Source organism: Plasmodium inui (genome assembly GCF_000524495.1).
Source record: "Plasmodium inui San Antonio 1 unplaced genomic scaffold supercont1.7, whole genome shotgun sequence".
Taxonomy (NCBI): Eukaryota; Apicomplexa; class Aconoidasida; order Haemosporida; family Plasmodiidae; genus Plasmodium; species Plasmodium inui.
This window is the reverse complement of record NW_008481841.1, coordinates 1,003,430-1,016,601: the sequence shown is the minus strand read 5'-3', so window position 1 is coordinate 1,016,601 and position 13,172 is coordinate 1,003,430. Positions and strand designations below refer to the sequence as shown.

Below are 13,172 nucleotides of genomic sequence, written 5' to 3'. Positions count from 1 at the left end.
TATCTACTGCTTCTTGCACAACTCCAAGGGCCCCCTTCACAGACTCTTCTATTTTTTTCATTTCCTCCTTCAAGATATCATCCACAGAGCCCACAGCTGTTTCTGTTCTTTCCTTTTCCTCCTCTGCGAATTCTTCTCTTGACTGCTCCCCTAAGGATTGTTCAGTTTCCTCCTCTTTAGATTCCTGGCCGTCTTGTTCTGCTGACTCCTCCTTATCCTGGTCTACATGCTCTTCTACAGTAATGACAGGCTTTTCCACAACAACGGTAGCTTCCTCCACAACAACGGGCATGTGCTCTATATCGACGGATGCCTCTTCTACTTCTTCCTTCTCCTCCTCTTCAATAACTTCATCCGCAGCTTCCTCTTCGAGTTTGGATCTGCTGGCAACTTCCGATGTCGGTCCAATAAGTTACTTCTGCCCTAATCTTCCCCCGCCCCTCGTAACTTCGTTAGCTACTTGTTCCCTAACAGTGCATGGCCTCCTCTTATTCTTTTCTTGGGCCCTGCTATAATGTCTTCGCCTGCTCCCCCTGGCAGCCCTCAACCTCCTCTGGGGTGAGAACCTGCAATTCAGATCCTTCTTCTTCGATACCCCTTCGGGAGACTATCCTTCTCTTCGTCCCCTAAGGGCCGCCCTGATTCGTTTCTTCTTATCCTTTTGTCTTCTGCGGTAATCGCCTGGGCAATATGAATTTGCTGCCCTGTTGCTCGGTTTTAGGGGTGGCAATATGTTTTTTCGTCTAGGTCGCTTGCCAGCCTGCTTCTTTTGTGGGGTCCTCAAGTTTGTCCAGGATGTTTGGGGTCAATACTGGCTCTTTGGCTCCTTTTTTCGGCGAACGCTGCTGGTTTAATAAATCGTGCGCCCCTTTGGCTAATGCCCTCTTTTCATTGTCATCTGTGAATAAGGATTCAGCTGTATTATTTTCTTCAGATATACTTCCCCTGTCCATATTATTTACCAGTTCGCTGTGGTTGCTTGGGCTGCTCCTGTTTAGTGTTTGTTGGGAGGATTAGGATGTTATGGGGGGCTGGGAGTTATACCAATGCTATTCCTACTCGCACAGACTGTTGATTGGGTTTTCTCAGTGTTGAATTACATGATTTTTGGATTCCTACGTCTACGGTGTATCATCTCAGCGGTTCGGATACTGGTGAATTGGGGTCGATTATTTCTGATGCTGCACCTGGGGTGGAAATTTCGGCTGGGTGGTTGAGCTTTAGAACAAATTTGTATTGTCAATGCTACGGTCGCCAAATTCTGAAGATTTCCAGGGTGAGTGAATTTGTTTGTTGGTAGTATAGATATTTCTACAGAAGTGTCGGTTGACGTGATTGCTATAGTTCTATGAACACCAAACTTCGGGAGCTTTCTCTTGAATAAGCAGTGATTGCTGAAGTGGACACTGTCGAACCTTCTAGAGTTTCATGATTTAGGTGTTAAGCGGGGGATTGGTTCTGCCGTTCTTTTTTTATTCCTTCCTATATTCATCGGTTGGGTTGTTTGATGCTAATTTTCTATATTTTATTCACTGCTAGGTCATTTCCGTCATTTACTATTCAATTGACTCCAGGGTAATATCTTAATATCACACTTGAAATAATAGGTGGGCTCCTTATCCTTAGTTCTAGCCCCTATGAGTTGTGGTCTCTGCGGTGTTCTTGTAGTATTCTTACTTGTTCACTTCTTTCCTACTGTTGGTTGGCTATTAGAACTAACTCCTAGAATGGACAGGCTTGGGCGTGTTTATCGGAAGGGATAAAATTAATCTCAACACTATATTAATATCGAATATTTGGATTTTCTTGATCATGATATAAATCATATGTACTCCTTACTTCAATATTACTCATATTTAGAGACTTCATTCATCCTTTCCAGGTGGGATGTACACTTACATGCTCTAACCTTCTTAATCCTAGCATATCAGATAGCAATGCATTATTATATATCTCCAGCGTCTTGGCAAATAAATCCACAAATTGTTCCGGTTTCTATTTTTACTATATTAAGATATATCATTCTAGTTTATAATTTTCCCCTCATAATAACGTCGTGTGACTAAGTTTATAGTACTCCTTGTTTTTAACAAAAGATACTCAGAAATCGTCCGCACTACCTCGGTTTTCCCTGTTTGATTCGGAATAATTGAATAGCACTGGACATGAATCCTATCTCGTCCCCATAAAATATGACACGTGCACCCTATAAAAGACAAGAGTGGTCCAAGTGTTTTAGGTCACTAAAGTTATCGTATACAATAAAAAAATTAGACTCCAATAACTAAAATACCTGCCCCCCGCTATAGATGTTCTGAACTTTAAACTTTTAGGACATAAAAGAATATACTGAGACTATCTACACCCTCCGATCTTTGCCAGAGTGGTAATTTCCTGAGTTTATTAATATACTCCAACGAGATAGTTATTCCTTATGTTGAGGTAAATTTTGTTGTCGTAATATCTTTGCACACTGCAGACTCAACGAAGGGGTTACTTTCTCTTTAAATTCGAAGGAATACAGAAATATTTTCCTTTACGTATATTCTTAATTAGATGGATTAATTGGAAACCCTAAACATTAATCACTTATCATAACAATTAAAATGGGTATGCAGATAGCTTCTATTCTTCTCAAATTTACATTGAATATGTTTTCATAATTGAATTCCTAATAGGGGACTTTGGCTGCCAATGGCCAATACAGAGGAGCACCCAGTTGGCGCACAGAAATACTTAGTTACATATTTGAGGTGCCATCCTATTTTTCAGGAATCCTGGTTATGAATTAAACTGAGACTAAAACCTTGGTTTAAAAGAATTATGAAGAAATAAAAATAAAAACAAATACAAAAACAATAGATAGATACATATCATCAAATCACTTTAAAAAGGTATTAAGATATCAAACACAGAAAATTGAAAAAAATACAGACATCTTAATAGACCCTAACGACATATTTCCTTGATCGATTATACACGTGTCCTATATTCTAACGGAATATCATGAAACTCGGTGAATTTTATGAATTTATTTTAATTCAATAGTATCCAGGTTTCTCCTCCACTGCTGTCGCAACTGATTCTTTCCTTTCAATATCTCGCTGTGCCTGCCTGTGCCTATTCTAATCTTTATAGGCCCTTATTCTTCTGCCACTCTTTACAATAAAAGACATATGAATATTGACCATAAGAGAGCTTATTTTGTCCTACGGGTATTTTTAAGGATTATTAAGGCTATTAGGCGTAATAATAACACCCTTAGAGATATTAGCCCCCATTGTATAATCATACTGTTACTTAGATTTATGGCGCCCTGTCCTGAATTTCTTGGTGAATTGCTTAAAGCAGTTTCTCTTCTTCCCTTTCCCCTTCTCTTGGGTATTTTCGCCCGGATCTGAATCTTTCAAACTTTCATCTAAATCATTATGCACATTCTTAGTACCTGCTTTATCACTGTCCAATTTTACATCTTTTGATTCATTCACTTCTTTGTTACTTGAACTACATCGGGATCCCCCTTGGTTAGATTTAACAGGCTCCTTAGAATCCTTCGATTGGTCCTTTAATAATTCACTATTCACTCTTAAACTAGCTTCGCTCCTTCCGTCGCTGGGTTTTGAGCCATAAGGGTGTTCTCTGAAACTGATCCTACACTCTAGGGGAGTTTTCCCTACTGCTTTGATCTCAGTTTCGTTTCCCTTGCATTCCCCTGGTCTGCTATCCTCCTTATCAGTTTTTACATTAGCACCTTCGCTGAGGTTGGACTTATTTTTGCTCTCTTCTGCATTCTCCAGTTGTAACCTTCCGCTACTTCTATCTGGTATAATTTCCGCTCGACTAGGGTTGGTATCAAGCTTTAGTCCATCAGGGCGAGGAATTTGCTCTATCCCCTTATTGTCCTTTGTCTGACGGTTCGCACTTTCCGATTTCTTATTTTTCGGTTCATACATTTCAGAATGAAAACGGCTTCCGCTTGTACTTGTGGGATGTTTTAATGGCACGGTTGAGATAGCCTGCTGTTCCCTACCTCCTTTTGCCATAGGACTGGAGCTTGCGGGTTCCAAACCAATTGGCACTTTATCCTGAGCAGCTATTCCCTTCAGACTGGTAGTGCTGATTTTAGAACAACTCTTATTTTCTACTGGCTTATTTTCGGGACTATAACTGCTGCAATTATTAGGCTCCTCCTTCTTATGTATGATTCCCTCTTTTGACAGGGGTGACAAAAGGACTTTGTGCTTTTCCGCCCCTGAGAGATTTTCTGTGTTATTTCCCTTAGCATGAAGATGTGTGTGATTATTAGAAGGACTCCTGTTGTTACCGGTAGCTTCCAGGGGATATTCTTCGATAGATTTTCCTGTATTTTGCTCTGGTTTACTCTTCTGAGTGTTAAAATCCGGGGTTTCCTTTACTGGGATCCCCCTTAGTGACATCCCTGATAAACTGGTCTCGCCCGTACTCAGGTGGCTGCTAGTCTCCCCGTCATCCTTGCTGCTATAAGAGTGTAGTTTATTATCTGAATTTTTCCCTGTCATAGCGGACAGGTCTAGTTCTGGATTCCCGGTTCTTCCTGAGGGGGTTGTTGTTGATTTATACACTTTGGAGTCCAAAGGGTTGCCTTTTCCGGCTTCAGTTTTGTGTACTGACAGTTGTGATAAAAGATTCCTGTTTCTTTCCCCCTCTTCCACATTGCTTGTGCCATGCCCCTTGCAATTAAGATGGGGTTTATTATGGGAACTTTCTTGTCTTAGCCCTGAATTGCTCACTCCAGATTCTTCTTTTGTTTTCGTTGCTTTATCTTCTGGCTTATTCATCTGGGAGTGAAAATGGTTCTTGCCCTGTGCTTGGGTGTTCTCTTTTGACATGGTTGACAAATTGAGCCTTTGTTGACTTAGGGTTGGGAGATTTTTATCCTGTTCCATTTTTGTTGCAACATTCACTTCGCTGTTATACGAATTCCTTTTTAAACTAGAACTAGGAAAATGTTGATTGGTTTTACTACTGGATTCTGCACATTCCTTTCCCAGAATGTTTTCATTGTTGGATATATCTTGTCTTACTGCACTTCCCCGGGAATGAATGCTCATTCTAAATTTCGCCATAGTTGTCTTTTCCTCAGTAACTCCTGATTCGCAATTTCTCCCAGGATTTAACGCCGGATCATTAGGTGATACCATGGGGCACGTTTCACTCTTGTCTTCAGCTAAGTTATTCTCTTGCAGTTCCTGCCCTGATTTTAAATCCCCCTTACTCCCTAGCATCTTCTTCCTGGTACTTAAATTGGGTCCCCTCTCGTTAGGGGAATTTGCAACACTTGCCATTTTGTTCCCTGATAGCTCGGTGTCAGGTGCAAGGTTCCCTACCCTGTAAGGTGTGTTACTTTTAGCCTTTTCTTCTGGAGGATGATAATTATTGCCACCACCATATGTGTAATTTTGTACCTTTCCCTCCTGAGGGCCATACTCTTGAGTATATGTAGATGAGTTGGCTTCTGACTGCTTATAGTCTGAGGTAAGAAGGCTTCTATGATTTGCCGTATTTGCTCTTTCACTATCATAGGGTGCTTTGTAATAGCTACTATTATTGGGATGATTAGCGTTTTCACCAGTATAGGGAGCCTTGTAATTATCACTATTACTTGGTTGATCAGCATTCTCACCAACATGTGGTTCGTCGTAATTTTTACTACTCTTGGGAGGAATAACATGCCCACCAGCATGGGGTGCCCTGTAAGGGCCACTACTATTTGGATAGTTACTGTTTCTATGTCCATATTGGGACTGGTAGTAATTATTACATTTCGGTATACTCCTTTCTGAGTAGTGATCCTGATTGTTGTATTCATGGTAAGAGGATAATTTCGTATTCCTTGTTCCATGGTGAGAATCATACTTCTCACTATGAATTTGTGTATTTCCCCCTTGGCCCTGGGATTTGTCTCGATAATTCCTATCGTAATTTGACTGATTAGACGCACTTGTTACACTTTGATACTGGTGATTAACACTATAATGGGGCTCATTTCTTCCCACCCCCCTCTGTGTATGGGGTGGACCATAATAGGGTGGGTAAGGTGGCGGATTGTTACCGTTTCCCGTCTGCTGATTCTCGTAGTAGCCACTGTAGTGAGGGTGGTTTCCTGCATCTTGAATAAATTGAAAATCGTAGGTTTCTTTACAATCTGATAAAAATTGTTTGACGTTCGTAATCTGAGAATCATAAACCTCCTTACAATCGGATATAATTTTCTTCACTCCAGGTAAAGCCATTTGCCCCCAATCTTTGCAACCTGATATAATCTTTTCTATTCCTGGGACGGGAAGCTGTGTCAATTGCGCCTGATCTGTAATAAACTTCTTCACTCCCTCGAATTGCGATTCACATGTCTCTTTACAATCTGATAACATTTTCATCAAGCTATTAAATTGACTATCATAGGCTTCTCCAAAACCAGGAGCATTTCTCCTTTCTACAAAGTTGGACCCAAAATTATTCGGATATGGATGTTTATTATGCCCTCCTCCGACATGCTGTGGCTGGTATTTATTATTATGAGGGGGTAGATGTCCACTTCTTCCTGGAATATGTGCTTCATGGTACATTTCATATTGAGCTAAGCTTCTTCCTCCACACGCAAAATGTGTGCTAGAGGAATTATTACAGTTCCTAGAACTCTGTCTCAAATAACATTTTTCAGAATCCTTGTGTCCCAGTACCAATTTAGGTCCTTCACTGTTTACAATGGTTTTCTCTATTTCTGAACTCTTATTATCATCATTTTCGCCTATTACATCGGATTCGTGCGAATTTTCAATTTTTTCTCCTAAGTGACTTCTTTCACATTCTTCTTTTTCACCCTCCAACTCGGAATTAGGACCAAACACCGATTTAGGGCATAAATAGGAATGGCCATTTTTATTTCTTCTAAATTCCCTTAGTCCCAGACTCTTTGTGTTTTGGATATCGTCAAATCCCTGTAATATTCTTCTATCTCTGTGGTATATTGGCCTCTCTACACTAATGTTCCTTTCCAAGAGTTCATCACAGAGGGCCTAAAATGGGGAAAAAGGGGAAACGGAGAAATAAATTCCTGATTAAAATATCTATTTCTACGCTAAGATATAGACAAGCATTCACATACACATTAAGACCACTTGTGGCGAAAAAAAAAAAAAAATCCGACAAAAAGAGGATTCTAATGTATCAATTACATTGTTGTAATATTGATATGTCCAGAAGCACAACGTCAGTATAAGAACATTTTTAAACCATAGAAAAACAAGCTTCTCTTTTGTGTAAGGCTTTTTTGAGACATTCATAATTGTAGCAGTAATTTTCTTAACTGTATTTGTAGGATTCTTCTAGAGTAAGATAAAACGATGCAGTCATCATTAGTTTTGATCATTTTTTATGTTTGTCTAAAACTGAAAGCATATCCTAATGCGGCCGTAGAGTCTAAAAAATTGACAAAAGTACTAAAGGAATAGTGACTACGAAAAATGTAGTTCCTACATATTATCACTGGAGAGAAATTTGCTTAAAAATAAATGCTCAGGCAAAATTATTATTATAGGTATGGGTCAATAACAAATTGAAGAAATGCGAATAGCAATCGTCCCTTCCACGTATTTCGTTTGTAGATATAGTCTATTGGGAATAATAGATAAAGTATTTCTTAGCTAATTAAGAAATGACGCGATTCCTTTCATCATAAGAAAGTGGCAATTGTTTCAACCATATGTAATTATTGCGGCATATATAAATATTTTTCACAAAAAAAGAAAAATAATAACAATATAGACGCTACAGCTTAGGACGATGCGCAAAATAAATCCTCTTCCGATCAAGTTTAATCATATATCACCAAGAAGCAATGTAACAAAAAAGATACCAATAAATGAAATAGGTTTCTTCCCACTGGTACGGGTCCTATACTATAAGTATTGAAGTGCAGTATATAACGTATTACTTTTCTATTAAAGCCATAGAAAAAAAATTAAAATGGATAAATTTAACGTCATAAATAAATTATCTTTACTAAAAGTTCTTCTCTTTATCTTAACTAAAAAGTAAAAGAAAGAAAACGTTCCTTTCGGCAAAAAAAGTATATTTTCGTTACGTTTGAATAGAATCCGACAAAAGTGCCCAACGTTTATTTTGCATATATAATATGACTATATAAAATTATAACATGCAAATATTCACATAAAAACATAATATGCATGTATTTTTAAAAAATTTTTTGCATCAATTGTAAGAGAAAGAAGCATTCCTTAAGAAAATTTATAATAATAAACAGAAGTGGCGCATTTATATTCTTTCCTCAACGGCAAATAATCCCATAATTAACCTTTGCACGAAGAAAAAAGTGAAAAGTTGAGCATTAAAGAAATTTATAAAATCAAATTAACGCAAAATCGGTTGTAAGAAACAATTCAGTTGCGGTGAAAATTGTTTCATCATAGCTATAGTCTTTTATGCAATGAAGGCAAGGAAAAAAATGTACATTTTGTAATGGATTAAACACTGAAAGACGTGAAATGGATGATCGAATCGTGCCCAATAAAAAGGTGAAGATTCCTCATATTTATTTCTTTACTTATTTTCTTTTTTTTTTTTCATATTTGCTGCTTTTTTTTTTTTTTTTTTCCTTATTGAAAAAAGTTCGTAATTTACTTGTTCCTTTCTCTTTTTTTCACAATTGCTTCTTTTTTTTTTTTTTTTCCCTTGAAAAAAGTTTTTAATTTAGGTTTTGACTTCTCCAAATATTTCGTAATGGGAAGGTAGAAGTTCTAAAAAAAATATCATGTGCAGATTCCTTCATTTTTTTTATCTATTATCATTCATAACGTACTTGTGTTAAAATAATAAATGCCGATTTTGAACTCTATCAGGAATATGGCATCTTCATTTTATGTGGTCATTTTTATCCACACTTTGAAGTATAATAACGTATGGAATAAGAAAAAAAAAATGTATTATATCATTTTAATATTCTATTATTCTATTATTTCAGGATAAGACATTCCTTTTGACGCCGTAAATTATCCTTCCAATTAAAGCAAAATTTCAAAGCCGACATATTTGAATTACCCCTTTTTCAGTGTTATTCTATGAGACGAAGGGGCTGCAGTGGGTTAGTAAAAGAGAGTACAGTGCGCATCACTTATATATATTTACATATATATAGTATATGTGCATATGCGTCAGATGGATAAATTGGTTTTTCCTCATGTAGAGATGTGCCTTTTCTTCTCTTCTAACATACGTAGTTACAACAATGTCTTAAATAAATCTCATATCCGAATTTGCAATATACACTCTTATAGTTTAAACACATGCTCGCGATTTACCTCATCTTATCGAAGATGTTCGTTTCAAAATAATGTCATTAACCAATCTAACAAATCCCTGAAAAGCTATTTCTATGAAGAATGAGGAAAAGGGAAAAAAAAGAAATAACACCTTTTCTCTTTTTTGTAAAGGATAATTTCTTCTGCTTTCTTTAATTTGTACGTTGATCTTTTCGCACATGAACCTCCTGAAACACACCTTTCATGGTATCTAGGATCCATAAAAATATCCATTTCCAATTTCATTTATTGACTCGCTTAATAATGTAAAGTATTGTTCTCATATTGCTTCGCATTGAGTGGGGATTGTTATACTTCATCTTGAAAATATGTTCATTTGATCAATAGAGTCCTCTCCCATTCCCTGCATATTACTATATTGATAGCTCCCCATATTTGCAGATGAAATGATAGTCCTTATTCCGCTGTATCATTTAATTGTCTTTCCTATCTGGTAGAATTGTATGTATCCGTTATTATGCAGATTCATACATCTTATATTTTTCTCTCTCGTTTTTTTCTCCTTTTTGGCATGTGTCTTCCATTTAATTCTAATACGTCTTGATGCGTTCTTCCTAGTTTATACTACTCTCTATATGATGACCATCTCGAAATTAATCCCACAATTTTTGGGATCATTCAAATATTTCCGCCGACCATGTTCTCTCTCTTGAAGTGCATAATGCCTTTTCGCCTCATTCAAGTAACCCACCAGCGCTGCTTACTCTGCCACTCACCGAAATCACACAAGCAGGCCAAAAACGTCTCCGCCCTCTTCTAAAATATTTCAAAGTTATCTGGAGAAATTACAGATTAGGGGATAAGTCTGCATTAGTAATGACGTGTTAATAAAGGAAAAAATACAGTTTCACTTGGCACTATCTTCTCTATCTGCGCGTACAGAGGCTCCTCATGAATATGTATTTATGTATGCATCGATGCATGTGTACATGCACATAAGTTTTCTTAAAAATTTAGTACCGTTGAAATGGTCGCACGCCAATACACACTCTTCAGTTCACGCTCACTGCATTCATCCTAACATATCCGATTCGGCATTAGGATTGCGTCCCCTTACCAAGTCGATATGCCAATTCTTTATAAACGTTCAGTTGCTCTTTATGCACTTTATACCACATGAATTACGGAGTCCTTTTAGATCAGATAATGTTAAAATGTATTCCTCCTAACTGCAAGTTTTGCGTAATGCCGGCTTCTCTTGATTTCTAACTCTCTAATTATTCTACACTGCGAACATGCCTTGCACAGACTGTTGCATAACAAATTCATTCTATAAAATGTAACTTCTCCTCCGCAAACTATAAACTGGGGAATATGAAGTTCGATGAAAAAAACGAAAAAACGAAGTAGTTCGTCCCTTAAGAAACGCTGCGTCACTCTTAATAATAATCTTTTCTGAAATGAATGTACACGTATTTGAAATTTCTTTAGAACTCCCTTCTGGTTGCACGGGGTTTCAAATATGTTATGGGTACAACATATTACACACACACAACCCCTGCGAGGGAAAAACCTTCTATTAATACGTTTCTTATATGTATATAGCATTATAATAGGTGAAAATTGTTTCAAAAAGTTCCGCTTCGTGTACATCAAATCAAAAAATAGACACAAATAAATCAATTCTGATTTAATATAAATTAGAATTAATTAATATGTACCCATTTTTACAAATAAATTTAATGTAAAGCTTGTTAGGCATATTTTATATATCCTAAGAGAATTATAAAATATTAATCAAAAAAAAAAAAGGAAGAAAAAAAAAGAAAGCATAAGGCATGGGAAAAATATACAAGTATGTCATGCCAGAAATGTTATTACATTTCCCTAAGAGATTCTTAGAAAAAATATGCAACAATAACATTTTGCAAACACATCTGCAAGTGATATTATGCATTTTCTTCCTTCTTCTTCTCTTCTTTCTTTTTTTATTATTAAGATATTCTATGTAACAAATTCTAAGGGAATATATTCAACGTTAAAACATTCAATTCGACAGCGCCCGAAAAAGAGGATAAGGAACCCCCCCTCTTCCTTGTGTAAAATAATATATATACACTACAAAGAAGGTACTTAAATTATTTACTTTCTACACCTTAAAAACAAATAAAAGAAATAAAAGAATAAGGTAAAAATTAAGGAAAAATAAGGTAAGAATAAAGTAAGAATAAAGTAAAAAAAAGTAAAAGCAAAATAAAATATATGCAGCTTAATGAGAAAACGAGAAAAAAACGAAGTCTTATGTGTCCATAAGATATTGACGTTTTATTCGTTTTTGCTTCTTCATTTTCTTCCTTAGCTCTTTAATATAAAAGCACGAGAATATATAGGATAAAGTACTACATATTATGGGTATCGCTACATAATTAAACAAGGAAAACACGACACCTGCAACGAAAGAACCGGTAGAAAGGGAAGGTAATAACTTCACAACTTCTGCATTATATTTTTTTATATAATGTTTTATACGACTTTTATTCCTAGAACGCCTCTTCCTAGGAGGTACGGTGGCTAAGTTATAACTTTCGTAATCTTTACCTTCCCCTTGATTTACAACATATTCACTACTTCTATATGTATCGTGTCTGTTTTTTAAAGGAAGTGTGTAGTGCTTGTCAAGAAATGCCAAATCATCGTAGTCGTCGCCATCATCATCTTCCAATGCATTATGGCTACCATGCTCGGAAATTACATATCTAGTGCCTCCTAAAGTATGAGTATCATATGTATCATCGTACACTGAATAATCATCCCTTCCATATGATTTGTGGTGTCCACTGTATCTTTTATATTCGTAGGGAATTCTACAACGACGCGACAGGCAATCATTAAATGAATAATTTGAAAGATTATCTTCTTCAGAGCTTGAGCCCTCATCATCATCGTCGTCTATAAGTGCATATCGAATATCCTCATAATTTCGATCAGAATTGCTAAAAGATTTGATATCATCATAATCCACGTCTAGACGGTTTGTCCTTTGAAAAATGTGGTGACCTGATCCTTCAATATATCGCCGAGGTAGCCCCTCAAGATATCGACGGTTTGGTTCCTTAAAATGTAGCCGATATGGGCTTTCAAAATGTTGACGAAGTGGATTCTCAAATTTTTGTCCACTGATGTTTTCAAAATTTCGCCTATTAGCACTTTTAAATTTTCGTCTTTTGCGAGTTCCCACATTTTGGCGCCTAATCCTCGCACGGGTTGCACCATTCCAATTCCGGTATCTTGAATAATTATAACTATGTTCATAGGAAGGATAATTATGGTCTTGCAAAATCACATAATTAGCATGACCAAAGGTTGGAAGATAACGCGTATTGCCATTATCCGAATTCAAGAACCTTCTTGCATTCCTTTTTTCTGCATAACTTGTTCTACTTTGCCATCTGACAGAAGAATATGAATATGACCAATCACCTGCTTTATGATACTTGTTCTGATTTTCTGTCAATGTTCTGTTTGTATCTGCATTAGCCTTGTCCTGTATCTTAAATTTCTTTTCCCAGACGGAATGGCAAGTGCACTATAAAAGGGTTAAAATAGGCCGCACATAAAAATGTGTAGGGAAAATAAAAAAGATATATATTTTCTATTCCCTCTATTGCTCATTTCGTGTGCTACACCTCTTAAGATGAAGAATGCAAAATAATACAAAGGGTAAAAAAAAACACATGGTCGCAAAATACATTAAAGCTATGTAGAGAAGCCCCTTACCTCAACAATGTTAAAACGTTCTAGTGTCCATATTGAAATAATAAGTAATAATAAGTGTGTAATAAAAATATTTAACAT

At 36.5% G+C, this 13,172-nt stretch overlaps 3 protein-coding genes across 3 annotated transcripts in view; all 3 read right to left on the bottom strand.

Annotated features, from left to right (window-relative positions):
• The window catches only part of C922_02263 (hypothetical protein), a gene marked incomplete at both ends in the record, with an annotated part of 2,283 nt that extends 1,330 nt beyond the window's left edge, over positions 1 to 953 (bottom strand). Inside the window, 2 exons of the mRNA XM_008817862.1 lie at positions 8 to 366; positions 842 to 953. Of these exons, the coding sequence (XP_008816084.1) occupies positions 8 to 366; positions 842 to 953 (471 nt within the window). The remainder of the gene's footprint in view (positions 1 to 7; positions 367 to 841) is intronic.
• A 2,343-nt stretch (positions 954 to 3,296) lies between these two features.
• C922_02262 (hypothetical protein) lies at positions 3,297 to 7,322 on the bottom strand (the record flags this gene model as incomplete). The annotated part of the gene is made up of 2 exons (XM_008817861.1): positions 3,297 to 7,055; positions 7,215 to 7,322. The coding sequence occupies 2 exons, from the start codon at positions 7,320 to 7,322 to the stop codon at positions 3,297 to 3,299; spliced, it is 3,867 nt and encodes a 1,288-aa protein (XP_008816083.1).
• Positions 7,323 to 11,616: 4,294 nt separating this feature from the next.
• Positions 11,617 to 13,172, bottom strand: C922_02261 (hypothetical protein; the record flags this gene model as incomplete). The annotated part of the gene is made up of 2 exons (XM_008817860.1): positions 11,617 to 12,903; positions 13,095 to 13,172. 2 exons carry the CDS (start codon positions 13,170 to 13,172, stop codon positions 11,617 to 11,619), a joined length of 1,365 nt encoding a protein of 454 aa, XP_008816082.1.